At 37.2% G+C, this 25681-nt stretch overlaps 1 protein-coding gene across 1 annotated transcript; it reads right to left on the bottom strand.

Moving 5' to 3' along the window:
- Positions 1-753: 753 nt before the first annotated feature.
- On the bottom strand, positions 754-25302 carry LOC108140950 (protein toll). The gene is made up of 3 exons (XM_017264019.2): positions 24977-25302; positions 2548-3016; positions 754-1935 (listed from the first exon to the last, which is right to left on the bottom strand). The coding sequence occupies exons 1-3, from the start codon at positions 25300-25302 to the stop codon at positions 760-762; spliced, it is 1971 nt and encodes a 656-aa protein (XP_017119508.1). The 3' UTR covers positions 754-759.
- Between the last annotated feature and the right edge of the window lie 379 nt (positions 25303-25681).

Raw genomic sequence — 25681 nt, 5'->3', positions numbered from 1 at the left:
TATTGATACTTTTAGATTTTAGAATTTTTATTTTCTTCATGTTAATTACTTTTGCGAGTGGATTCCTTTCTTTAACGCTTCTGTGGTAAAAAATCGTATACCTATAGTTTGAAATAAAATTGATTTTCAGGTTGAAAATGCTTGATATTTTATCTTAGTTCCAAAGCTATCTGAAAGAAAATAGCAACACTCGCAAAAATAGATGACAAAATAAATAATTTACGAAAATGTATTTACTTATTCAGAATAACAGCTGCCATATGATTTTATATTATTTTTGTATTAGTTGCAAGGGTATATATAATAAACCATAGCTGAAACAGAAACAATCGGAAAATCAATAAGAAAATTCAAACAACTTCTTTGCTCTGTAATATATCATATATTGTAATTTTTAATGATTTTAGACAAAGGTTTTTAATTATCGAAGCTAGTTTCATTTTTGGTTTGTTTCTGACGAAACTAAAACTTAATTGTGACACTTTTTCTTTTTCTTTTTTTCTGGTTTAATAAGTTCAATTTTTCTGTCCATTTACATGTTAATTGTTTTATGCAGAACTATATTCAAAAGTAAATCAATAATATAAAATCAACACCACGAGACATACAAGTTTTTTAAAATTTAACGATCAAGGAAATTTCATAGTTGTATTGGACAAAAAATAGTATCGCAATTGAGTTATAAATCTAGTTTATTAGCCATATTTTGATTTGTGTATGTATATTTGTATATTTGTATATTTGTAGGTTCCGTACACCTTAAATCGGCTGTCCCTGTCGGAGCTTTGCATGAGGCATTGAGTAAATCAGCTTGTTCCAGAAGTTTGGATGACTCCTCTCCAGATAGGTGTTGAACACCATGTAGGCCCTCAGCTCGCTGTCGAGGCTGTCGAAGTTCCTCACATCCGGATAAAGGACGACGATCAGGCGCTTGCACCTGTCCTGGGATGTGGCGTGCAGGGCGAGGCGGAACTCGAGTCGGCCCCAGGTGGACCTGATGAAGTTGTCCGTCATCAGGATGATGATGCGTCGCGAGTCCCTGACAGACCTGCCGATGCAATCTGGAATGGATTCGCCCACCAACCAGTCGCGCAGGTAGAAGCAGAGTCGGAACCGGGGTTTTCCGAGTTCCAGCTTCTCCACGAACTCCTCCACCAGCGCCTCGTCCTTGTGGGTGAAGGCCAGGAAGGCGTCAAACTTCTTTGCCTGGTCGAGTTCCCGTCTGGCGGCCAGACTCAGACAGACGTTGTGCTCGTAGAACCAGACCAGAAGCGGCTGTCTGAAGCATATCATGAAGTTAATGGCAACGATCACGGCTGCGAGGGAGATTGCGAGAGCCAAATAATAAGCGAAACCAGAAGGACATATCACATCTTGATCTATCGAGACGACCTTAAGCCCAGTGGAGCAGCTTATTTCAGTAAAATCTACAATAGATGACGAAATACTTTTCATGAAATTGATATTTTCTATATCCTTGCAAGTGCAGGACCACGGATTGTTAAGCAAGACCAGCTTTAGCGGCGAGAGCAGTGATCTTTTCGCAAAAAAACTACGGTCCTTCTCAGTAAATGCGGTGATATTGTTGTTGCTTAAATCCACATAGGTAACCTTCATGGACAGCTCAGGAATCCTTCGAAGTCCTTCGCTGTTGCAATCGATTATGACGGACGACGATGTTGAGCTGTCCAAGCAACAGACACAAGCATCGGGACAATCCGCTCGAGATATATTGCATCGGCCCAAAGTAAGTTTATATTCCAACGCTTCGTTATCTCTCAGAAATGAAAGGATCGATCTCGATTTACAGTCGCAATTCCAGGGATTGCCGGACAGTTTCACTTCAGAAATGTTTTTAAATTCTTTTAGGTAACGAGTCACCTTATCATCAAGGGTTTCCAAACTATTTTTACGTAGATCCAGATACCTAAGGATCTCCGGAAGCATGTCAATGGTTATTTTGGATATATTATTGTTCGATAAATGCAGTTCAAGTTGGTTGGACATATTATCCTTTTGTGTAAACGAACGATTTTTAAGGATAACATCTGGAAAGTTGTTAACAAATTTGTTACTGCAATCGATTTTTAAAGTTTGGGTAGCTCGTCTATGACAGCATTCACATTTATAGGGACAGGCCACCGCCATTTTATGATAATAAAATAGCTCATATTCGTTGTTAACAACAGCTAATTTTTTATGAAACCATTCCATATGCTTAAAGATGCTCATTATTTTATTTAATTTGTTCAGTTTTTGCAGCATGCTTGTCACAACTTGATCTTCATAAATCAAAAAGTATGTTTGCTTTATTACGCCAAGTCTAAGAAAGTGTTGACCCAAAAACTTCATAAACCCTTTATTTGACGATGACAGCTTTACAAATATTGGTCGAACTTCAACTTTTCTCATCCGAATTATCATTTTAAGATTTTTAAATAAATGAAGTAAAGGTTCGTCATCACAATATGCAATCCATTTATTGCCTGTCTGTTTAAATATTATGACTTTTTTTATATATTCGATTATATCTGTGTTCATTTCAACAATTTTGTTAAAACTAATATCGAGATAATCTAATTTTGTAGGAAGACGATTTATGCTCAAGCTTGTCAACGTGTTTCTGGAAACGTCAAGTTTTTTTAACGTGTTATATCCAGCTAAAGTGCTGTTCGGCAATCGGGATAAGCTGTTGTTGTAGAATATAAGGTTTACACCTCCGATGATGGGTGTAGGTAGAGGAGGAATTAAAGAGAGACCTCTGTTGCTGCAGTTGATTTTCAGCTCCAATTCTTCGTAAATGTATCGGCAATCACATACAGCAGGACACTCTATGCCATTTGTTCCACGAATAAAATTACACCAACTTTGGTTGCATGTTAAAGCAGTCAATTTCTCATACGGAATATAATTCCGTACTTTAACTAATTTAAGCTTAGCAAAATTCTTCAATGATTTCATATCCACCTCGTTGTTAATGTCCAGTACCAAATGCTCAAGACTTTTTTGGAGAGAGCTAAAAATATATATAAATTTGTACATGTATATATTGGTATATTGCAAAAAAGGAAAGGAGTTCGCCCCATATTACAGTCTGGTTTTTAAACCTTTTTTTTGGGATTTTTTTGTTTCACCGGAAAACCTAGAACTTCAATAGTTTTTTTTTATATGTTTGGTAACATCTTAACTACAAATACATTTATATTTTTTAAGTACCTAATGATTTGGGACTTATGAAGCTACAAAGTGGCCTTGTTAAAAACAAGAATGGAAGCAAACTTCGGCAAGCCGAAGTTCATATTCCCTTGCAGCTATTGAAAAAATTTAATATTATTATAAATAAATATTCTTGTTTTACATATACTTTGTTGCAAATAAGTAAACACGTGTATCAGGTTTTTTTTGTAAAAAGAAATATTTTTTAGTACGAATATTACCAATTTTTGAAAAATACAACATAAAATACCCTTTGAATAAAATTTTTATCTGCGTCTGTAGTGGTCATATCGACTTAATTTTTTTTTTGCATTTATATCTCCATAACTTATTCCACCACCAGTTCCTTTAAAAATTTCGTCAACGAATACAATATACTCTTTTACTCTACAAATAACGGGTATAATTAAGAGTTTATAACTACATTTACCGAGTAATAAACAAAAAAAAAGCTAAATGTACTCACTTTATAAATGAAAATTTTTTTATTGTACACTTGGAGAGCACAAACTGCTTTAAGTTACTCAAGTGAGAAAAGGTTTTAGGTGTAAGGTTCTCAATTTTGAGTCCCGTAAGTGTTAGTGATGTTATATTAAGCTTCCCTTCAAAAATATTTTCGTCAATCATAACAGTTTTATTCCCAGATTCGCTTCTCCTGTCAATTTTAATTTCATTTATATTATTCATTGATCCTTTTACATAATCGGTTATTTCAGAAAGGGAAGACATATTTTCAAAATTCAAAATAAGAGATCTTGGTCCATCAATGTAGTGAACATTTCTTTCTATAGCTTCAAATGTGTTCAGTTGTTTTTCGAAGCGAGTCACTGTTTCCACGCCAAGTTGTCGAAGGTAGTCAACTCCTCGTACTTTACGATAAGTGTCTGATACTATTAACTCTTTTAGCTTCACATTGCTTTTTTTGTTGATTGGTGTAAGATTAGAGATCTGTGGATTAGGAATACTCCATTTAATTTCTAAATAGCCGTCTCTCATAATTAAAGTGTATTCATTAGTGATAACAAAATTAAGATCCTCGTTGTCGCAAGTTTTTTGATTCGTTGAATCGTTGCAGACGCCGTTACAATATGTCTCACAATAATCTTGTGGAATAGTTTGTAAAAGCTTTCTAGTCTTTGTTTTACACACAACAATACTTTGACATATTAAAATTATAACAAATATAATCCTGAATGCTCCCATGTCTCGATGTGAACTCAACGAACGTTTGATTTAAACAGCACTTTCTTCCTCAAGCCCGCAAATTTAAAACTTTTGTGGCAACATAATGAGTCCCACAACTTCAATTATTATTTTTGAAAGTAATTAAAACATGAAAAAAATTCAAATTCCGGCAAGCCGAAGATTATATATCCTTTGAGCTATAGAAAAAATTAAATATTCCTTAATGCTTATGCTTTGATTTATACGATTTTCAACCCAATTATTCGGTAGTTCCTATGACAGCTAAATAATATCCGATATTAATAAAATGAAAAGTTCTATAATATAAAACTATGTCCAAAAAACTAAACAAATAGCTGTCACTTTTTTTATTCAATTATTTTTTTATTTCATGATATAGTCGTACGATTTGAAATTAACTAAAGCCGTAATTATACAGAAGGACATTGCTAAATCGACTCTACTAGTGATCTAGCCGATCCAAAATATATACTTGATAGGGTCGGATATGTTTCCTTCACTGCGTGCAAGGGTATAAAAATACGATCAATTTGTGCCCAAAGTGAATAATACCCCTTTATTAGACATTTAAATGTATAAACTTACTTTTTAATTTTAAAGTTTAAAGTATTAAATGACACTAGAGAATCTTTTTAAATGGTAACTGAAGATATCTATTTATCGGGGCTAGTTACCCGACTATTAGATACCCGTTACTCTGTTTCTGTCTCCAGCAAATGCCACCAGCAATTCTATTCGCGCGATATGCCACAAAATATAGAAAGAATACACGAAGGCAAAACTGAATGCTCGCAGGGACGCAGCTTTACTTTCCAATAACTTCTTAAATATCATTTCTCTCGACGTTTATTCGGACAGAAACACGGCCAGATCGGCTAGTGATTTATATATGTATTCCGAATAAGGTCGAAATCGTTCTCTTCTACCAGTTACAAACTTTTCAAGGTAAACAGTATAGCCTATTTCCTAAACGAGTAATGGGTATAAATATTTGGTTGTTTGTAAAATAGCCGAGTACTTCAGCGCTCTGATAAGGATGTGATTCATCACAACATGACTAACAGTGCGATACGCTTAAGCAATGTTTTTTTTTGTTGGGGATTACTGATATATAAAATAACATACATTTAATAGTCCCGTCTGAAATACATCAAACTTTATTTGGCTTAAAAGGCCAGATTTAACAGCAAGAATGCAAGAATTCCAAGTGGGAAAAGGCCAGCATATTCCTAGCATGTGCCTCGAAGAACAGCTCTAGTTTTTTAAGGACCTAACAAAATTAATTTTATTTTTCTAATTCAAAAATCAGCCAACTTGTAATGGGCCTAGAAATTAATGGTATTGGTCATCCAATCAATGACCAATCATTGAATTCACTGTCATGATTTTTAAATTGTAAATCTTTTACTATTTTTATACCGTTGCGGAAAGTATTATAATTTCAGTCAGAAGTTTGCAACGCAGTGAAGGAGACATTTCCGACCCTATAAAGTATATATATTCTTGATCAGCATCTCTCCTAGTCTGTATGTCCGACTGTCGGTCCGTCCGTTGCCACGCAAACTAGTCTCTCAATTTTAAAGCTATCTTCTTGAAACTCTGCCAAAAAGTTTCTTTCTATTGCAGGTAGTACATAAGTCGGAACGAGCCGGATCGGGCGACTATAGCATAAAGATCCCATAGAAACAATCGGAAAAAAATAACAAAAAATTATAACTTTGCAGTTTTTTAATTTTTTTAGTTCTTCAACAAATAGTTATGGTTATTTCCTATCTTGTTTTTAATTTAGACTGCTGGTATTTTCAAATTTTATTTGAAATTTTATTTAACTTCAAGCTTAGGATACATTTTCTGTAAAATAGTAAATTTATTGCAACCAAAAACTATTAATTAGGTTATTTTAAATCACTAAGCCTTTCCTTATTTTGGCAATTTTTAAGACTCAGGAAGGAATTATGCTTGGTCGATGACTAAAATGTCACCCTTTATTCAAAACTTTTAAATAAGAAACGTTATAAAGAAATATTTCTTCAGAAACCAATCAGCTTAGACGTGGTCAGCTCACACGATAAAATGAATTGAGTTGTAAGCTTTGTTGGTCTTTTGCTGGTACTGCAATTTAAATAATGCATAAAATGAATTTAGTTGCCAGCCAAATGAAGACGACAGCACTTTCCGGTGTCTGGAGGTGGTGGGTGCGAAGTCATTCGGGGTAAATGGAGCAAATCCTTCAGCAGCTGCAATAAAAATCGAATCATCTTAAGAAAGGAGTGAAATGAAGCGCAGACAAAAAGCCAACCAACTAAGATGGCAACCGATTGTGAGTTTGATGTGACAAAAACTGAACACATTTTGGCCAGGCAATAGTTCTCAGAAATATTTTTGTAGAAAAGAAAGCGGATAGAACTGTTGAGCGGCACGCTAAGCCCCAAACCGGTGGGACCATATATGTACACATAAAATAAATTCTTGTAAAAGGCAACCATTTCTGCAGAAACAACGCTAATACCAATTATTGTTGCCTTAATTTATTGAAGAGTAAATTACTTAAAGTGATTTTGATATAAATATTTTAAGGTAAATTTATCTACGTTTTTTAGTCAAATATTAATTATAAAATATTATTGATACGTTCTTAAAAAAGGTGTGGTGGCACTGGTCTTTAAGTTAGGGCGAAAATATGTGAAGACTAACTTGGTGAACGGAGGGCTAGTATAAAAAGATCAAAAAACAAATTGGATCTTCTAAAATTTGTAGCTACTTTTAACAAGTTATTACACCTAAAAACTTAGTTAGAAATTAGATAATTACAAAATAACTAATGTAAAAATTGATGATCATACGTAAAAGTATCAGTTGTTGTGGTCGTCACTACATTACAAAATATAACAACAAAATAAAGTTTAAAATAACTTTACTGTAAAAATTCGTTGTAGGAGTTTGATAATCTCACCAACAAAAATTTGTTCTGTGTACGGAGCTCTTGTGTGTGTCATTGATATATAGTTCGATCCGTCGATACAGGAAACACGCAGACACACAGGATGGCAATAAAAGTGGTAATGATGTAACGTGGACGAGATAAAAAGTACAGTCGCACGAGTAAACCGGATATGAGTCTGGCCATTAAAGCTGGCAAGTTGTCGACGGTGACACCTTTTTAGCAAATAATGAGTGAAAAAGAAATGTAATCCTAACGATCTTAACATTATATTTTGGTATGCGACTTATTCTTGCATGGATGGATAGGTTAAATGCAATTTGCTCCAATAAAAGCAGCCTGTATTTCGAGCAAGACGACTTACAGTCTACTGGTTAATATCAATATTTTGCCTTTGAGTTACATCGTGCATCTGGTTTAAGTCAATAAGGACTTACTTTGAATAATATTTAACACACCACTTTTAAATGAGACAGCTTAATTTTCTCCTGCACGGATCACATTGCAAAAATGTGTAGTTTGATGGAATTGGTAGGGGCAAGTTCGGAACTCTGAATAAAACTTTATAGGGGTATGTCATCTAATTAAATATATCCGTGTGTAATTATGTAGCCCAGTTTCAACAAATGTGGAAACTAAAATACGAAACATGCCATGTGGCTGGTAACAGTTGCTACCAAAAGTATTTATTTCTGTTAATTAACGCAAAATGACGAAAGATTTAACTTTGCAGCTTGCATCAAATTGTTGTGGGTCGTTAGGCAAACCTTTTTTTAAGCCAAATGGTGCTTAACTTAACAGAAGCACTGTGTATGCCAACAAATAAGCACAAACGGCAGACGTGCTTTGTTGAGGGTGAATACACACAGAATCTCGGCTTCCGGCGGAATATTTCAGTTGAAAATTTTTAATGAGCTCGAAATTGTCGCAGCAGATTTTGCAACATACCGTGAAGCATCGAAAAAAACATAGAGGGAAATAACATGAAGTCAAGTAAATGGATGGGGCATTGGATCCTGCGTACTAAGGTTGTTACTCTTGATAATAAAAAAAACTGAGCAAAGGATTATGACATACAACAGTGACTGCTCTCTGCTCTTTGTTGTGTGTTAATTTAAAAAAGTTTCAGAGTTGCATTAATCAAATCAACACGTATAAATTCAACTCCTGAGTTACCCTTTAGCTTTGTGTTTTTGGGTTATCAGTGTCAATACCGTGCATGCGCCTCACAAATAAATCCCAGACACATTACATGACTCGGCAACATTAACAGGATATGTAATATATATATAAAATTTACGTGGCGTTGAGAGTGTGCATCACACAAGTGAAAGCCTGGCGGAAATCATCCACTAAAGAGGAAGGGGGCTTGCGGTGGCTGCTGCGGCAAGCCGAAAACAACCACTGGAAAACAAACGTGAAACAAGAATCTTTCTGTCCGTCTGGCTGTACGAATTTTGGTTGACATTTCGTTTTAATTTCACATAATGGCAACGGTTATGATGTGTACAACCTTGGCGGAAAAACACACCATATATATTAATCGCAGTTTTTTTGATTATAGGTTAAAATATTGGACTCACGCAAAAGTAAATGTATGTTCATAAAGTAGTTTTTCTACACCAATTAAATTCTAAAAATTTTATATATCATTCTTTATGCATACAATGATCAAATATTAAAACTTTAATTCGCTTTGATAGGCTTATTAGCTTACTAAACTTTCACAGGTTCCAATTTATAAAAAGTAGTCCCTAATTTAATCCAAACAGATTTGTCATCCGTTTAAAATGCCCAGCATTCAATGAAATGGCTTTAACGAACAATTTCCCGTTTCCTAATTTTCACGCTTGGAGTCATTTAACTAGACTTTTCCTGCACAATTTTATCGCTTTTCGATTCACGTAGTAGATCTAAACTCAACCAACCGATAGATAATTAAGAAGAAACGGAAATTAATTTGTCAAAACGTCTCAAGGGTCTGTCGTGAAAAATAACATAGCTAATTAAAATTGTTGACGTACTCAAAGTGAACATAAAGAATATTGCTGTTCTGAAATGACTTTGCCGAGCTTTCGCTTAGTTTAAGCGATTTCTGTTCCGTTTTACAATGTCTGCACGGGACATGAAAAAATACTTCATTGAAAGGTGCAGATTTAATCTACCCCTTCATCTCAGTTTGGACACACGCTGCGTATACGCAACGTACACGAGGAATGAAAAATGAAAACAGTTTTTCAAAAACGGCCATCCATCGACACAATCCCCCTGCAGTGTTCGTATTATCTCAGCACACATCGGCCGTTGAAGTTCGCAGATACGATTGCCATTGCAATGGCCAAACTAGAAGCAGAGACTCAAAGGCGCCATCTCAGTGCGAGCGAGTATTATTCCGCTGAGCTAAAATCCACAATGGTTTGGTTATGAGCGGAGTTTGCACTGCCCTTGGCAGCTTCATCAACATCCAGTTCGGTTCCCCCTTCCTATATATATTCCGCAGTATTGCGCTGTGTTCCGAGCTTTGATGCCGTGTATTGTTCAATGAGCCTACGGGGTAGGGCTGCGATCTATTGTCAACGCTGCGTATGCGTTATACGTTTTTATTTACCACCCACCCATTGATTTCTCGAACGGTGCCTTTGTGTTCGCAGGCTAAAGTGACTACAGGAATTCAATTTTCCCGATTTTGGACTCCCCCTTCCCCCACCCATATAATTCACAACCTCCCCCCACTCAACTTTGATGACTACGTAATCATTTCAAATAAAATGTTATTAATTGAATTTAATAAGTGTTGCCAAATGACGCGTTATAGCACATTTATTTTCGGCGAACAGCTGTTTTTTGTTCTGACTTATATATAAATAAATTGTATATAATTATAAAATAAATATTGACAATTGTTGCGTACTTGAGAATTGCTTAATATATAAAATATATATATATATATATATATATATAAACAAAAAAAAATTACCATTGTGTTGTAACATATCGCTTAAAGTGTACAATTTTCCATTATATTGAATGGACTGTTACTTTAAGTGGAGCTCTCTGAGTCAATTTCTTTGTTGATACGACACCTTATGGATATCTTTATATTTTTCGTAAAGTTTTTATTTTTCAGTTTCGTTTTGGCCACGAGAACTACATCACTTGCAAATTACGCACACAGTCTTGCGTCGTTCAGAATCAATAGAGTCGGCAGCTGAGAAAAGCTGCAAAAATGGCAGCTCGACGTCAGCTTAACACCTTGAGGTTAAACTCAAAAGTACAAAACCATCACAGGCAGCAGGAAAAACGCATGCCAACATGTGCAATTTAACCTTAGACACGCCCGACGGACGGATGGCTTTGAACAAAAGATACAAAAGGGAACGGGAAAGGCAATGGGAATGGGAATGGCAATGAAAGGGGACAAGGGTGGGGAAACAAAAACCGGTTGGGCCAAAGGTAAGCAAGGAAAGAATGAAACAATTTAGCCAGCACTTAACCGTTTAAACCCCAACTGAACCGAGTGCACACGTTTGACCCAGGAGCGACACAACGAGGACATGTGGGAATTGAACAAGGCTGCAGCTCAAGATTCCATTGGGGGTGTTGTAAGAACAAACAGAAAACGAGTACGGGCACGAGAGCGAAAAGCCCCGAAAAAAATTAAAACCACGCAGGGCTTAAATTTATAACCAGCGCGATGCTGTGGCAGAAAAAGGCGTTAGCAGGAATTCGGTTTTGGGGGCGGCAGGACCAGTGTGGCGTTGTGGGCGTGTCCAACAAGCACGAAAATGAAAGCCGCAGTGAAATGCATTTTAGAAGTTGCCTTGACGCTGACCAACAAAAAAAAAACAATAAAGAAAGAGCACTCACATGCACCTACAAAAAAAGTTTTAAAAAAATCGTGATATTATCACTGAATGAATAATTTTAAATTATAAATTATAAATCTTTAAATTATTTTAAAGATTTAAAGTCACGAAAATAAATAAATAAAGTTTATGACCAACAATCTTTTAAATATAGGAAAAAAGTGTAATTTCCTATTGTCTTTAAACCTTTAATAAAATAATTGTTGATTCGTGAATTGAATTACTATTCTTAATAATGAAATGCTTTTATATAGTAGGCCCTCAAATCTGGTAATCCTTTCTTTCTGTGTGCTGCGTGAAAAAAGTTTGCTAGCTTTGTGTGACGGCGACGATTTGAAGCCGTGACCCCGCGCAGTATGCAATGCAATTTTTCGGTACGAGACTGAGCCCCTTCGTCTTTCCCTCAACCCCCCGTCCCCAACTGCTGTGCCAGTTTGATATACAAACTGTAAAATGGCAGTTCACCTTAACTGGAAACTCAACTGAACTAAACTCAAACCAGCTGAACTGTTTTTGCCGCTTTCGACGCCAACATCACACACAAAAACTTATCACATGTGCAACGCAACATTTCCGCTCCTCCGCCCGGACTTTCACCCCATATTCTCTGTGTCCCTCTTTTTGTGTGCTTTTAGTCGAGTTTCAAATGTTGCTTACGCTGCTGGACAACTGAAGTTGGACGTGCAGGCTTACAATCCCCTTACTTTTCCCTTAAAAAAGTAACTTAAAAAGACAACTGCTGCTTCCGCTCGACTATTATTAAACTGATAAATTTGCAAGACACCAACTGCAAAGTAGAATTTCAGCAGTTTACACCGCGGATTCACGTTAAGTATCCGCAGCGGTTGCCGCCGTCAGTTATTACTTACGAGTATTGTGATGCCAACGGAATGCCGGCTTATCCACTGACATGTTCTTCTCCCTCGAAAAACTATCTTTTACACAAGCCAACAGTGGTGTGTTAACGGTTTTAAAATATGAAGCAGATTATGTGATCAAGCTTAAATGATTTATAAAAACCGTTTGATAATTACTTCTTATTTTTAATAAAACTAAATAATAATAATAATAATAAATACATTAACACAATGCTAAATACCTTAAACTAATACCACTGTGCTCATGAAGTATTTATTTTGGCCATAACCTGCACAATCTACAAACACATTTTATATTAATTTCAGTTGTCGAGTACGCGTGTGTTTTTTGGGTGTTTCGTTTTAGTTGAGCTGACAAAAAGCACGTGATTTGCTTATTTGAGGAGCTCAAACTGGAGAAAGCGATAGGGAAAGGGCGATGGAAAGGGAAAGGGATACACAGGTGCGCGACAACCTGATTTGTTTCGCTTGTTGCTGAGCATTAGTTTTACAGATTGCATAGCTCGCTGAGATTTCATGGCAGCTGTTGAAAATTGTAGCTTAAGCACGCCGGATTTTGGAAGCGTGTTTGCTGAATTTTAATGGCATTCATTTATTACCCATCGATGTGTAGCAAGAACAATATATTTTCTGAAATTTGAAAAACATAGGCAGCATTTTATATAGTTAGATTTGTATTTGGAAAAATCACTTTAAAGAACGATGCTTAATTTAAAATATTTTTCAACAGCTGTTTCGAAAAATTTATAAACTTAATGTTTTTATTTTTAAAAGTCAAATCAGCTTAAGCTATTCCGCCTTTTTGGAAAATCCCAAAGCTAAAAACGTATCGATTTATCGAATATCGCGTTGCTTAAACTATTTGATGCGTAGCTTTTCCAATCAAAAGCAAGAGATATTTACAATGGAAGCAAGCTCTATTTCTCGACAACTGTCAGTTGAACCAAAACTAAAAGCCAGATAAAATTACAGAACCCAGGTCCAAATACAAAGTACGAACTACAAATGAGAAACTGAAAACTAGAATTCGATATCAAAAGCTTTAACTCCATCCTCCGCCCTTCTTGCATGGCCTGTTGGCTACTTATTGGCACAGTGAAATTCTTAACTCTGCGTCGCTGCTCGTACTGCTTTTGCCAGTTGTTGTGGCATGTTTCACCGAAAACAGAACGCAATGTAAGACAGGCCAATAGACAGCCAGACAGGAACAACAATGTCCGTGGGCCAGGGCCAGAACCACAGCCACTCTCACACGGATTGGAGTTTATATGCTGCCAGGGTTTTTTGCGCGCTGGCTGGCTGGCAGGTTCTCCTTATCGGAAATAAGCTTATTCCGTTCAATGAACTGAAAAATATTGTTTACCTCTGTGTTTCCTGCAAGTTGCTCAAATTGCGTGTGCGATTCGGACTTTTTTCGTCCGCCTCTTCGCTGCCATTGCACTTTTATTTATTCTCATCACAAGACCATAATTGTCATTAACGAAAAAACATCGGTGCCTGTTCGCACTGAAAAGAAGGCCCTCAATGAACTGCATACAGGTAAACGAGGGTTCAAAATATTTGCACTTTTCAGGAGATAATTTCAATGTGTTTCATGTGATCGGGAGACCGCCTTCCACACAAGTTTAAAGTCCTCGGACACTTAAACATTTTTATGCCATTTGGCGCGGACACGGAAAGGGTTAAACCGAAACTAGGAAAAAGTTCGTCCCCTTTTAAACATGACATTTGACATATTTCAGCAAAAAAGTTGTGCTACCGCCGCATTTTCAACCCTTGTCAATTAGGCTGACGCGGCGTATGCGTAATGCGTGTGTGTTTGTCTCTTTGTGTTTTGGTCAGTGTTGGGTGGAGCAGTGAAGTATACGCAAAAAATTGGTTTAGCACGAAAAAGTTTTCCGTTTGAGCTTAAACTTTGTCCCGCAAACGAAAAATGCGTATTGCGGAAATTTGAGAGTCCTTTGTCAAAATCTGAGACAATTTGCCAAATGTACGAAACCCCAAAACGATATCTTTTTTTTTGGCTTAATGGACTTTGGCGAAAATTAATGAGATGGAGAATATAACTTATGTGGATACCTTTGCTTAGTGGGTATTATGGTAAAATGTTTTGAAATACTTTTACCCTCGCAGAGTTTTATATATCCCACGTTAATCCATTGATTCTTTAATATTTTTAAAGGAAAATAATATCTCTTGATTATGCAATGCCTATCGCCCTTCTTTGTCTGAATAATTTGCACGACGAAACTTGACAATATGTGTTGTCCACTGCTCGTTTCCTGCTCTGCCGGAGCTCTGCCGGAGCTCTGCCGGCTCATTAGATAGGGCCATGTCGATTAAGGAAATGCATACATATGCATGTATGTGGAACTTAAACTTGTTTGATTAAAGTTACAAAGAAAGTAAAAATAAATAAAAAGGTTTTTTTCTTTTAATGAGGCTAAAAGTTGCTTCCTTTTTTTTGGGAAAAATATTTGCCCTTAAAAAAAGTCTTCTTTTTTCCCTTCGGATGCCAATAAAAGGAAAAGTGAAGGCTTTTTTCATCTTCGTCGACTGCTAATAAATGCTTTTTTCCTTCCTCGACGGCTGCTAAGAAATGGAATTCAGCAACATTTACTGCTAACTAATTTAAGAAAGAATTCTGAATTCACGAAAATACCATTCTCTTTCCTTACAAAACCCCTAGACTTGTGTCTTGATTTTGATAGGGGATGCTCATATAGCATGCTTTCAAGTCCCGCTGGGAAAGTGCGAAACTGCGAGTGAATGTATGTACTTAATCTTCGGTGAAGGCGGTGTTGAAGTTTATTTATACAAAAAAACCATTACCTAAAAGAAATCCCTACCGAAATTGGTACACGTTTTAAAGTCAAAAATTTAAGTCAATTTGTATATTGTGAAAAGAAGTATCGGTAAGTAATAATAATATATTCGTTTTGTAAAATTGATAAGCGGACAGTAGTATAAATATACACACATTCAACCAGCAAAAATCTTATCAGCTCTAATCATTAATCTTTGACACCAAAGAATAATTTAAATGTGTAAAAAATAATAAGAGATATTGAAAACATTTGGTTTAATCGGTACGATACCGGTAACCGCACCTCGTTTAAATTGCGGTACCATAACCGCAACCTAAATACCAAAACCGAAACAGTAATCGAAAAGGGTATATTGGTTGTGACCGTAACAGTAACCGAAATTCTCTTATTCTTTATATACCCTTGCTGCGAATATTAAGTCAGAAGTTTGCTACTCAGTGAAAGAGACATTTCCGACCTTATCAGGTAAATGCCATTTTACTTATTGGGTAATATCTGCACTACAGAAAATCGCATTAAGTCGATATCGTCTAAGTCCCTGTTTATTTCCGAACATTTTAACAAGTTTCAACAAACAAATCATAACAGAGAACAGCTGTTCAGACGCAGAGAAGCACGTCTGTCAAGTAAAAACGGCTATTCTACTTCATTGGATCCTTTCCTATATCGATAAGAGACGTGCGCGAGTGTAACCGAATAATCAAAATCGCCCACGACTGTGATAAAAATGACAGAGTTTCACGATTTCTCTGCAATATAGTGTACGTTGCCTAATTTTTGAATAAAATAGCGCTGCGTAAGCATCCATAAAAAGCTTGAATCAACGCGTTTAATCACAAATCTCTGGCTTTTGTAGAGCTATAGATTTCGACGTTTAGACAGGCTATTCATCCTGATCAAGAATATTATTACCTGAATTTTTTTAAAATAATAAAAAATTTAGCAAACGAAATTGATTGATATTTGTTCCCAAAATATGGGATATCTTGAGTTGTTAATAATTCAGAACTATAAGATGCTTTTAGTCATTTTAGTTAACACATTTATTTCTGAAGTTATGTGCTATGTGAATGCTAGTGGTATGAGTATAAGCAATCAACATTTCCGTTTCCGCAAGCTAACTGCACTGTATGTTCATACACGTGTTGGGTGTCTTGTTTTTGCTGAACAGCTTTATCTGAAACGATAATTTTATTGGACATTAAAAACATTTACGTGCCACGACATCAACGCCAGTCACATGATATTTAAAAGCCATGACGAAAAATATGACATAAGGCATAAAACAAAGGCATAAAACAGGGCGACAAATTCTCTTGTGCGTGTGTCAGTAATGACAGGAAAAGAAAAGCGTCGAGAAAAACTTGGTCAATGGAGGCCAAGTATCGCATATCAGGCCCATCAGTCATAAACTACTCAAGGAAACGGAAGACCCCACCATCTCCCCTTGACTTTGCTTGGCACAAACATGGCGAAAAACGTAAATGATATAAAAAGCTATAATGTTCTGTTACTTTCCCGACAAACAATAACAAGTATTGTTGGCTGTATTTAGACAGCGCCGAGATCGACGCTTGGAAATAACGTAGCCAAGGGCGTGCCACATGCAAGGACTCCGAGCAGGACATGTGAGAACTTCTTGACTTCTTGGCCAATGCACGAGGGTCCTGTGAACGGCGCTGCGGCCTCGTGAGCACACACATCATGTGGAGGGTACGTGACTTTGCGGCGAGTTTCCCATTAAGAAGAAAGAGTTTGGCACGAATACTTAGTCCGGCTAGGGTTCTGCAGCAGATTACTAAGCAGAATGTAAAAATACAAATTATGTAGAAAAAGGTTACTATGTATTTAAGAGGTTCGATGAAATTTAAAAAACTGCAGAACAGGAAAATATATGTTTTTCAAAATTCTCACCCTATCCGGTATACATTATAAATGGTAACAGACCTACGCAAAAAAAAATAAATACATTTTTTCTGCTAAAGTATCAAACAATTAATTATTAATAGTATTGCATGTTACATTTTGTACATGGTAATGATTTGATAGAGAGATTTTAAGATAAAATTTTTTACTTATCACACGAAGTGAAAAATATCTCGCATATTTTATTACTTACCTTTTTAGCTTAACAAAAATTGGAGTTGCTGTTTTTAACATTTAACAGAGCGATTAAACTTTATAATTTCTAGTGTGACCGAAGTTTTGGGAGCTTATCGCAACTGATTGTGTTACGGTGTTACCGCCAGCCTTCAACAGTTAACGAAATATTATTGATATTGTATATATATAATGTTTGAAGCTTTACTGAGGGACTCTTAAAAAATTGGCGTCAATTACATTTTGTTGCAGGAGTTTTTTCTTTAATTTCCTAATCCGAAAAATACTCTGCTCTGTCAAATCCAACATCAAAAGATATAATTTTGTATTCCTTTCGCTAGGGCCTGACGAATGTTCACTAATAGCCCAGTTCCACAGAGTCCATCCAAGCGAAACGATTGGGATTTTTGATGGATGGTAGACTGGTGTTAACACAGAGCCACCATCCACCATCCTGTTCTCCATTTCTGTTCTCTCTCTTGAAAAACCGCAAATTGGCCGTACACTTTGCCAATATTTATATTTTCGCAGTTAGCCAAAAACACGAATGTACAACATCACAGCTCTTAACCATTTTTATGTTGCCCGTCAAGACATTTTGTATCTCCCTGAACATAATGCGGTCGAATATAAAATGGAAAACAATTGTACAATTATTGGTTTTTCAGAACGATGTTTATATGTTTTTGTAAATTTTTCCCCAGGGTCAACAATTTGTTTATGGTCTATTCGATTTGTTATACACTTGGTTGTGAATTATACAATTTTTGGCACCCCTTTCCAGTTTGTTTAAAAGAAATGGAATCTCAAAGTTTGCGAAGTCAGCCATGAGTTTTGGCCGCAGACGGCTCGTAACCAAACAAAATAATGTATACGCACTGTGGTCTAGGACAGGAATGATGGAGATGGTAATGACGATGGGCATGGTGACGACAGCCGAGGGCTATCCAGGCGTGCAATTTATTTCAGTTGGGCAAACAACCGAAACAGGCAAAACTGCCAATAGAATTTCATATACGTCCGTTCGAATTGCTTTGCTAAATTTAATAAAGTTGCATCAAATTTCAATCAATTAAAGTTGCCAAAAATTGCAAAAATTAAAATGATTTGTATCTATGATTTTCACGCGGGTATTCCGGTCAGTTTATTGGCTTTATATAGCCATTATCGCCAGAGCCATATTTTACAAAAAAAAGAAAACGCAGTGATACAGTTAGAGATGATGTTGCATGGCAATGGAAATGAACAAACAGATTTATGTTGCTGCCATGTGTTTGGTGGGCTGCGGTTGTTTATTTATGCGATAGTCGCGGCATTATTGAAATATAATAGATTCCTGCCGCAGGTGTGACAATGGCCCTCTCACCATTGTTAATCCCCCGCCCGACCGCACTTACAAGTTGTTGGGCCCACAGAACAGGCGTCCAATAACTTAACACGCTCATTCCCACCGCAAAACACGGCATCTGCCGAGGGCCAAGCCAAGGGGCATGGGCATTCCTGCATCATTTTGCCAGTGTGGTCATTGACAAATGTATTTCCAATTGGTTGCCAGCTCTCTTTGTGTCCGATCCACCTGGTACGGCCCTTATTACAACTTTATTCCCGCTTTTGTTCGAGCCAGTGTTTTATTGAGCCGCAATAATTTCCGCTCAGCTTTTGGAACTTTTCTCTTTTTCGGGACGCCCTAACACTTCATTGAGGTTACCCGACATGTGCGTATTGTTTAACCTATATTTTCTCTTTTCAGGTGTTAATAAATGTATAATGCAGCCCGTTCAAATGATACAGGCAATGAATTGTCGGAGAGAGATTTTTCTTTTTCAGCGTCATTCGGAAAAACTTTGCAATTTCAGAGGAAAATTGCTTTTATTCCATTTTGTCGCTAACAAGTTTGTTCAATTTTTGATTTCGCCGGCAATAAAAACAATCAAATATTCACAATAAATGCTGAGTTATAGTTCGAAAGTTTAATATATCAAATGCAGGACTTGCACACGGTGCATGCAGATGTCTGTGCATTCGCGGCTGCCACCGTGGCGTATACGAAATGCCCATGTTTGTATGAATTGCGGAACGGCAAACTACGAGAGCTAGTTACGAACTCGTGCTTTTTTATTTTGCACATTTTTATTGCAAATGTTTTGTCTCCCTTTGTTTGCTTGCCGTGTGTCCTATTGGAGCTGCACAAAAAAACAAAATAACAAATAAATAAAACCAGGCCCAATATTGAAAACTACGCGGCGAGAGACAAAGAGAAAAAGGCCGCAACTAAAATGCAAATAAAATTGTATTAAATTTTAATGAAATATTTGCAGATTTATTCAGTTTTTGTTTGAAACTGATAGTTACTGATAAGTAAATGCATATTTAAGTTAGTCGATAACAAATATAAATCCGTTGCGTATGAGCAGTGTTTTTAAAGCCACTGAAAATTTGAATTCTCATTGGGCAATCGGGAATCCCATTTTCCTGTGGCTTCAACTAACATAGACTACACGTTGCGGCCATTTCTGCCGCCCACTGAGAAGAAACATTTTCCAAATTGATCCATAGGGGCCGAGAAAAAAGGCTCAGCAATTAAATCGTATCAACAGACGCATATTTTCGGGAGTGTCAATCACACAGTCATAGCCTTAATTAAACGTCACACACAGAGGCAGCTGATACATATGCAGGGCTTACATCAGGACAGAGAAGCATTGCTGTTGGCCAAAAATTTGCATAACGATTCGATTCAATTTGAACTTCACTTTCTTGCTCCATAAACTCCAGAGGCACTATTAATAAGTAAATGCGTAAGCAACAATTTGGGGTTAAATAACCGGCCAAGGAGCTGGTTCATGATTTAAGGTCCTGCTGCAGCCAGTGCAAGTGGCCATAAATCAAACAAGAGCTTCTTTTTCTGGGGCTCTACTCTGCCGAGCAGCTTCGACCAGGCGAAGAGAGACTCCAGGGACCCCTGGCTGTCGGCTAGTTCCTTGTGGCCGACAATAACTTAATTGCAAAGTCATGTTTGCATTGTGGCAGGACAGGGGGCAGGATGCAGGATGCAGGATCCTACCTGGTTCAGTGGTGCCCTCCTCAGTGCGGTCAACACAGAACCAACACGAACCCACGGTGTACACGCCCGTAAACAGAACATGGCCGGATATGGGTCAGTGGATTATTTCCCCACTCCAGGTGATACTCCAGATTTATGATTAGTGCTGGAGTTCATGTGTCAGGTGAACAAAATTTGTATTATTAAATCTGATTAATGGAATGGCCTCTCCCGTCATTACTATATTCTAATGCAGCAAATTGACGTGTGCTGGTCGTAAAGATTAGAATAATATTAATAACTGTCAAATCATTTTAAGAAATAAAATAACACTCTTTACAGTCCGCAGGGAATAGTTTATTGAAGCACTTCTTTAACTACACTTGGTAAAACTTACTTTAAACTACATTTCATAATCTGTGCATTTGAAGTCGAATGCAATGCAGTTAATAAATGACTCAATAAGGGTTAACATTTTTAAAACAATATGGGGTAAAACATAATTTCATTGAAGTATTATTTATATTGGCTTTTGTTGCATTTCAGAATCAGAAATTAGTAGTCAATTAAAAGAAATTGATAGTGGGAGAAAGGAAACACCAGTATTTTGCTTGATTATTAATTGATTAAATACCATTAAATAATTGAGTGCTCTCTAAACTATTAGACCATTAAAATCAATTTACTTTTTGTTAGTTTTTGCTTGTAATTATTACCATTATAATGAGTTTGCACAACAACACAAATTACGTTAAACAAGAAATAAAGCAAACTTCGGCAAGTCGACGTTCATATACCCTTGCAGCTATTGCAAAAATTTAATGTTCTTTAAAAAACACTTCAATTGCGATTTATATGCGTATATGGTTAAAAGCGATGAAGCTATTGTCTTTTTAAGCTCAAATATTCGATCGTTTTTATGGTTGCTATATGATATAGTTTTCCGATTTAAAAAAAAAACTAAAAGCGTAGTTCTGAATTATTAAACCATTCATATTTCCAAAAAAAAAATTACAAAGAAATTGAAAATAAGAGAAGTTAAAATTATGTTTATTTTTTTTTTAATATTTCGATTGTTTCCATTAGAGCTATATGATATAATGCCGAAGAACTTTAGAAAAACTTTGAAAATCGGCAATGTTATAAATTTGTTTAATTTTTTTGCGATTTTACCTGTGGGAGCTATATGCCATAGTCATCGGAACCAGCTCGTTCTTACTTTTATACTACCTGCAGCAGGAAGACAACATTTAAACAACTAAGTGTAACTAACGTATAAGTAAGCCTTCAAACTAAAAAATAAATAAATTTTTAGCAATTTTCGGGTGAACTTTAGAGTGCCAAAAAATACTCTAAACCAGACTGAGTAAAAACTGCTAATAGCAGCGAATGAATGCCAGATCGAAAAAAGAGTGCGAATAAATATAAAATAAAATAAACATTTGGCCAACATTCCTCGGGCGTCGTTGCTGCACATGTGGCCGTCAGGCCATAAACTTTAAATTTGAGCCAGCACAAAAACGAAGTAGCGCGGCCCAGGCAAGTTTTAGTTTTATTGTCATTTCAATGTATTTCCGCACTTTTAACCGCAGTCGGATTTGGATTTGGATTTGGAGTCGGAGTCGCTCTCACACAGCTCTGACCCGGGCATAAAAAAGAGGAAAAGGAAAAAGAATTATTTCAAGCAGTTTCCAAGCAATAAAAAACTGCATTTGGCAGCCTTGGCCAAAAAATATATATGTTCTCGATTTCTGCTCTCCACATTTTCATCTATGCTGCATTTTCATATTTTTTGCCTTGCGGATGGACATTTCTAACATTTGCTGCACAGATTTGCGTGCCAGCGACATATTTAAAATGTTGAAAATTATTTATAATTAAAAGTTGGAGGCCAAAAACTTTTTGCTGTCCCCACTGTCCCTGTCGAGACTGGTTCGCATTTCGAGAACATTGCCATAGTCATAGCCATTTGACCGGCTCTGCTGCATTGTCCTCTCGGCGGCGAATAGAATTTTTAATAAAAATACCTAAGGAGTGGTTGAGCGACCCATGGTCCGTTCCGCTTATTCAGACGGCCAGGAATGATTGTCATTTACGCAATGGCAATAATAATTCAATTATTTTTACACCGCACACGTCTGTGTGGAATATTGAATATCTGTTTGCAATTCGCAATTCCAAATCTGAACTACAAAGCATTTTTCCTCCGGCCAAAAAATTCTCCTTAAATGATTTCTTAAATTGTGGCACAAGTTCATTCGTTTAATTTCCATGCAATTGACTGCCGCACCCATGTGTAAAGAGACTTATGCTAAGCATTTCTACGTACCACTCCACGCCCCCTTGGCTGTCCAATAAAAGTCAATAAGCATCTCGGAGGTATGTGCATTTTTCAATTACGTATTTGTATGCAATGCCAGCATCACAACAGCAGCAGCAACAAAGAGCACAAATTCAAATGACATGGGGACACAGAGCGCCGTACAAGGACGAACGCTCCGCAGGGTGGAAAAGTGGGGTGGTGCAAAGCTGGAGCTATCGCTACACGAGAACCATGTCTTTCATTATGTACGACAAACTGGCTGACACGGGCGGCTAATAACGACCACGATGCACAGAACAGTCGGTTGGGAAATGGACAAACTGACTAACTGACTAGCTGACCAACTGAGCAACTGACTAACCGACAGACCGACTTACTGACTGAGTGTCTGAGGTCCGACTATCACACAACAATAAAGAACACCAACTTACGGACTGCCCCGATGCTAATGGCCAAGCCAATGCAAATTGGCAGTCCACGAAACTAAAAAGCAGACTCGATGGAAGCAACAAAAAAGTAAAAGCTAAATTGGTGCGGGTCAATAAGCTTAGTGTTACACAAAAAACATCTCTTACCAAATTCGTTTTTCAAACCAAAAATTAAAGACCAGCTTAGAACTAGATTCACCATACAAGCACGATGTTCAAATATGTTTATTTACTCACTTTAAATAGCAATAAATTTGACATCCCAATACAATTTACATTTAAGCAGAATAATTTTTGTTCTGTGTACCACTGCTGATGCTTCTGCTTACAGCGAAATCGAATTAGTATTAGTCCAAAACAAAATTAAGAAATAAAATGCTCTCGCTTGGCCCTGACACGAACTGCAGAGCAGCTTGCTTTTCCGCATTCCCAGCCCCCTCGCCCCTCGCCCATCGCCCACGCCCTCCGCTTCCGCTTCCTGCAGGACTTGCATTACCATTACCACTTCCACTTGCTCTGGCTGCTCCTTCAGTTCGCCTCCGTACACATGACTGGCCAACGAAACTTTAAATAAGAACCCAGCTGCCGTAAGCCGGGCCTCGAACGCCCCTTCCCCCGCGGCAAAGGCCAAGTCAATGGACTTGGCTAAATCCAACGCCCACTCCCGACCCTTTTGGGTCTATTTTCGAGCGCGCTTAGTGAACCGTGCACCTTTGGTTTGGGCAAAAAGTATTTATTAAGTGCGGAATCTGGGTCGCATTATGGAGAGCGCAGAGATGCCGATCGCAAAGTCGATTGCAGAAGTCCGGATCCGGCTGACAGGCGAGGCTGTCAACGCAATAAACTTGTCCTGGGGAAATCCGTGGCGTTGAATTTATAAACCGTATGCAGGAAGCTGCATATTTTATTTATTAATATGAATTACTAGCGAAAACAAAGCATAAATCATGCGGCACACACGGAACAGGAAAGCCTTTGTGCCATGAACATGTCAACCTGCATTTTTTTCGTTATTGGATTGTAATTAAAAATAAGTGATAGCTCTTTATTGAAATTAACATTTTTATTAAATACAATTCATGCCATTTTAATATGTTTTTTTATGAGATTTTTTTATTTTTGTGAAGTTTTAGACAAGGGTGTGTGGAATGTTAATAGCTAAAAATTATTTAAAATTGACATTTAAGAAAGCATTGAAGAAATAAAACTAAAAAATATACAAAGCTAAACTAACCTTTTAACACAAGGCTGTTTTGCAAAAGTAAGAACCAAATATTCTTAGAACTCCCTTTTTATTTTCAGTCGCTTTTTAGAGCTTACCCTCTTTGAAAGTCAGATATCCAAGCTAGCCTATATATTTGTAAAATACAAATGATAGGGCTTTTGTGAACTGACAATTCCACCCACGGATTTTTGTCGAAAATTCCGCTGCTCCCGCTGGCTAATCGTCCTCGTTAGTCTTTGGATGAAGCTATGGCTTTTACTGGCTCATTGGGTCATTGTTGTTTTAAATGCGTTATTGTTGGCCGTGGGAGCAAACAGGCGCATTAATAACCAGCGCCATTGAAAGGCCGTGTCATCAAATGAGGCAGGACAAAGCCTCATCCTCGTTCCCGACTCCAGCTTCGCCCTCATGATGATTGTTTATTTGTGCACAATGACGATGAAACATCATTAAATGGCCAAAAGTCACGCATTTACAGTTACGACTGACAAAAGCCGACCTGCACGACTCATTTGCCGCTCCCTTTTGCCGACATGCCTCTATATCAGTCAATTGTTGCCCACTTAGCTATTTTGTATCCTAGCTATTTGTATGTCAGAGTCGATAACATAATTCCTGAAAATTTCAGGAAATCATAAATAATTCCAAATGCGCTTAATATTATTAATAGACTTACAGACTTGGAAAATAACTTAAGATAACAGCAAACTTTTTAACTTGTTATTTAAAAATTGTAACTAATACGAACGGAAAACTCACCACAAATTAGGCTTTTTTTGACATTAAGCCCACCAAGGTCACAAATATTATATAACCGTTGCTTTTGAGATATTGACGTCTATTTGATAGCCTTTTCTAAAATTGTAGTCATCATCACTGGTACACTACATCTCGTCGGAACAGCGGTTTTAATGATGACCACCCCGGGCAATTGCAGACTCCACGCCCATTGCAGGCTCTGCCCTCGATGTGCTGGCAAATGTAACTGTCGAGTGTTGAAAGTTTAGCTGTCATTACGTGTCCGTAAACCATGATCAGGCCCCAGCTCATTATCGTCATCATCATCTGCGGACGACAACTGGCCCAGTTGATTGCCCCGGGTCCAGTGACCGATGCCCAGCAGTCGGTGACCAGTGACCAGTGACCGGTTCCCACACAGAGAACAATATACTCGAATATTCCATAGTCATATAGGGTTATTGTTTTAACACTTAAATAATAATACTCAATTTTAATCGAGTGCTTCATTTGTGGTAAGACGACTTTCCATCGTACCATTTAACATTTTAAGATAATTTTTTACTGTGCAACTTGCTAGTAACCCAATGAACAGCAGAGTTGTTGTGTCAACAATGCAAGGACGTCGTCCTGCTGGTGGGCTCCTCCCAAAAGCCAACAATCAACACATCCGTTTCCGTGGAGCATTCAAATTCACAGGCGAACAAAGCAAAGCGGCAAAAGGAAGGCCATCTGGATGGACTACAACTGGGCCAAGTTGTTGACCAATTGCCTCCACTTAGATTGAAAAATTCACTTACGCGAGGGCAGATTTAAAAAAGTTTGCAATGGACAACCTTACCTAAGTTCCGATTTTGTTGATAGATTAGAGGCCTAAAAATACTGCGAT

The sequence above is a fragment of the Drosophila elegans genome, unplaced genomic scaffold (genome assembly GCF_018152505.1).
Source record: "Drosophila elegans isolate 14027-0461.03 unplaced genomic scaffold, ASM1815250v1 contig_476, whole genome shotgun sequence".
NCBI classification, from domain to species: domain Eukaryota; kingdom Metazoa; phylum Arthropoda; class Insecta; order Diptera; family Drosophilidae; genus Drosophila; species Drosophila elegans.
Note: the sequence above shows the minus strand (reverse complement) of the source record. Positions and strands in the feature narration are given on the sequence as shown.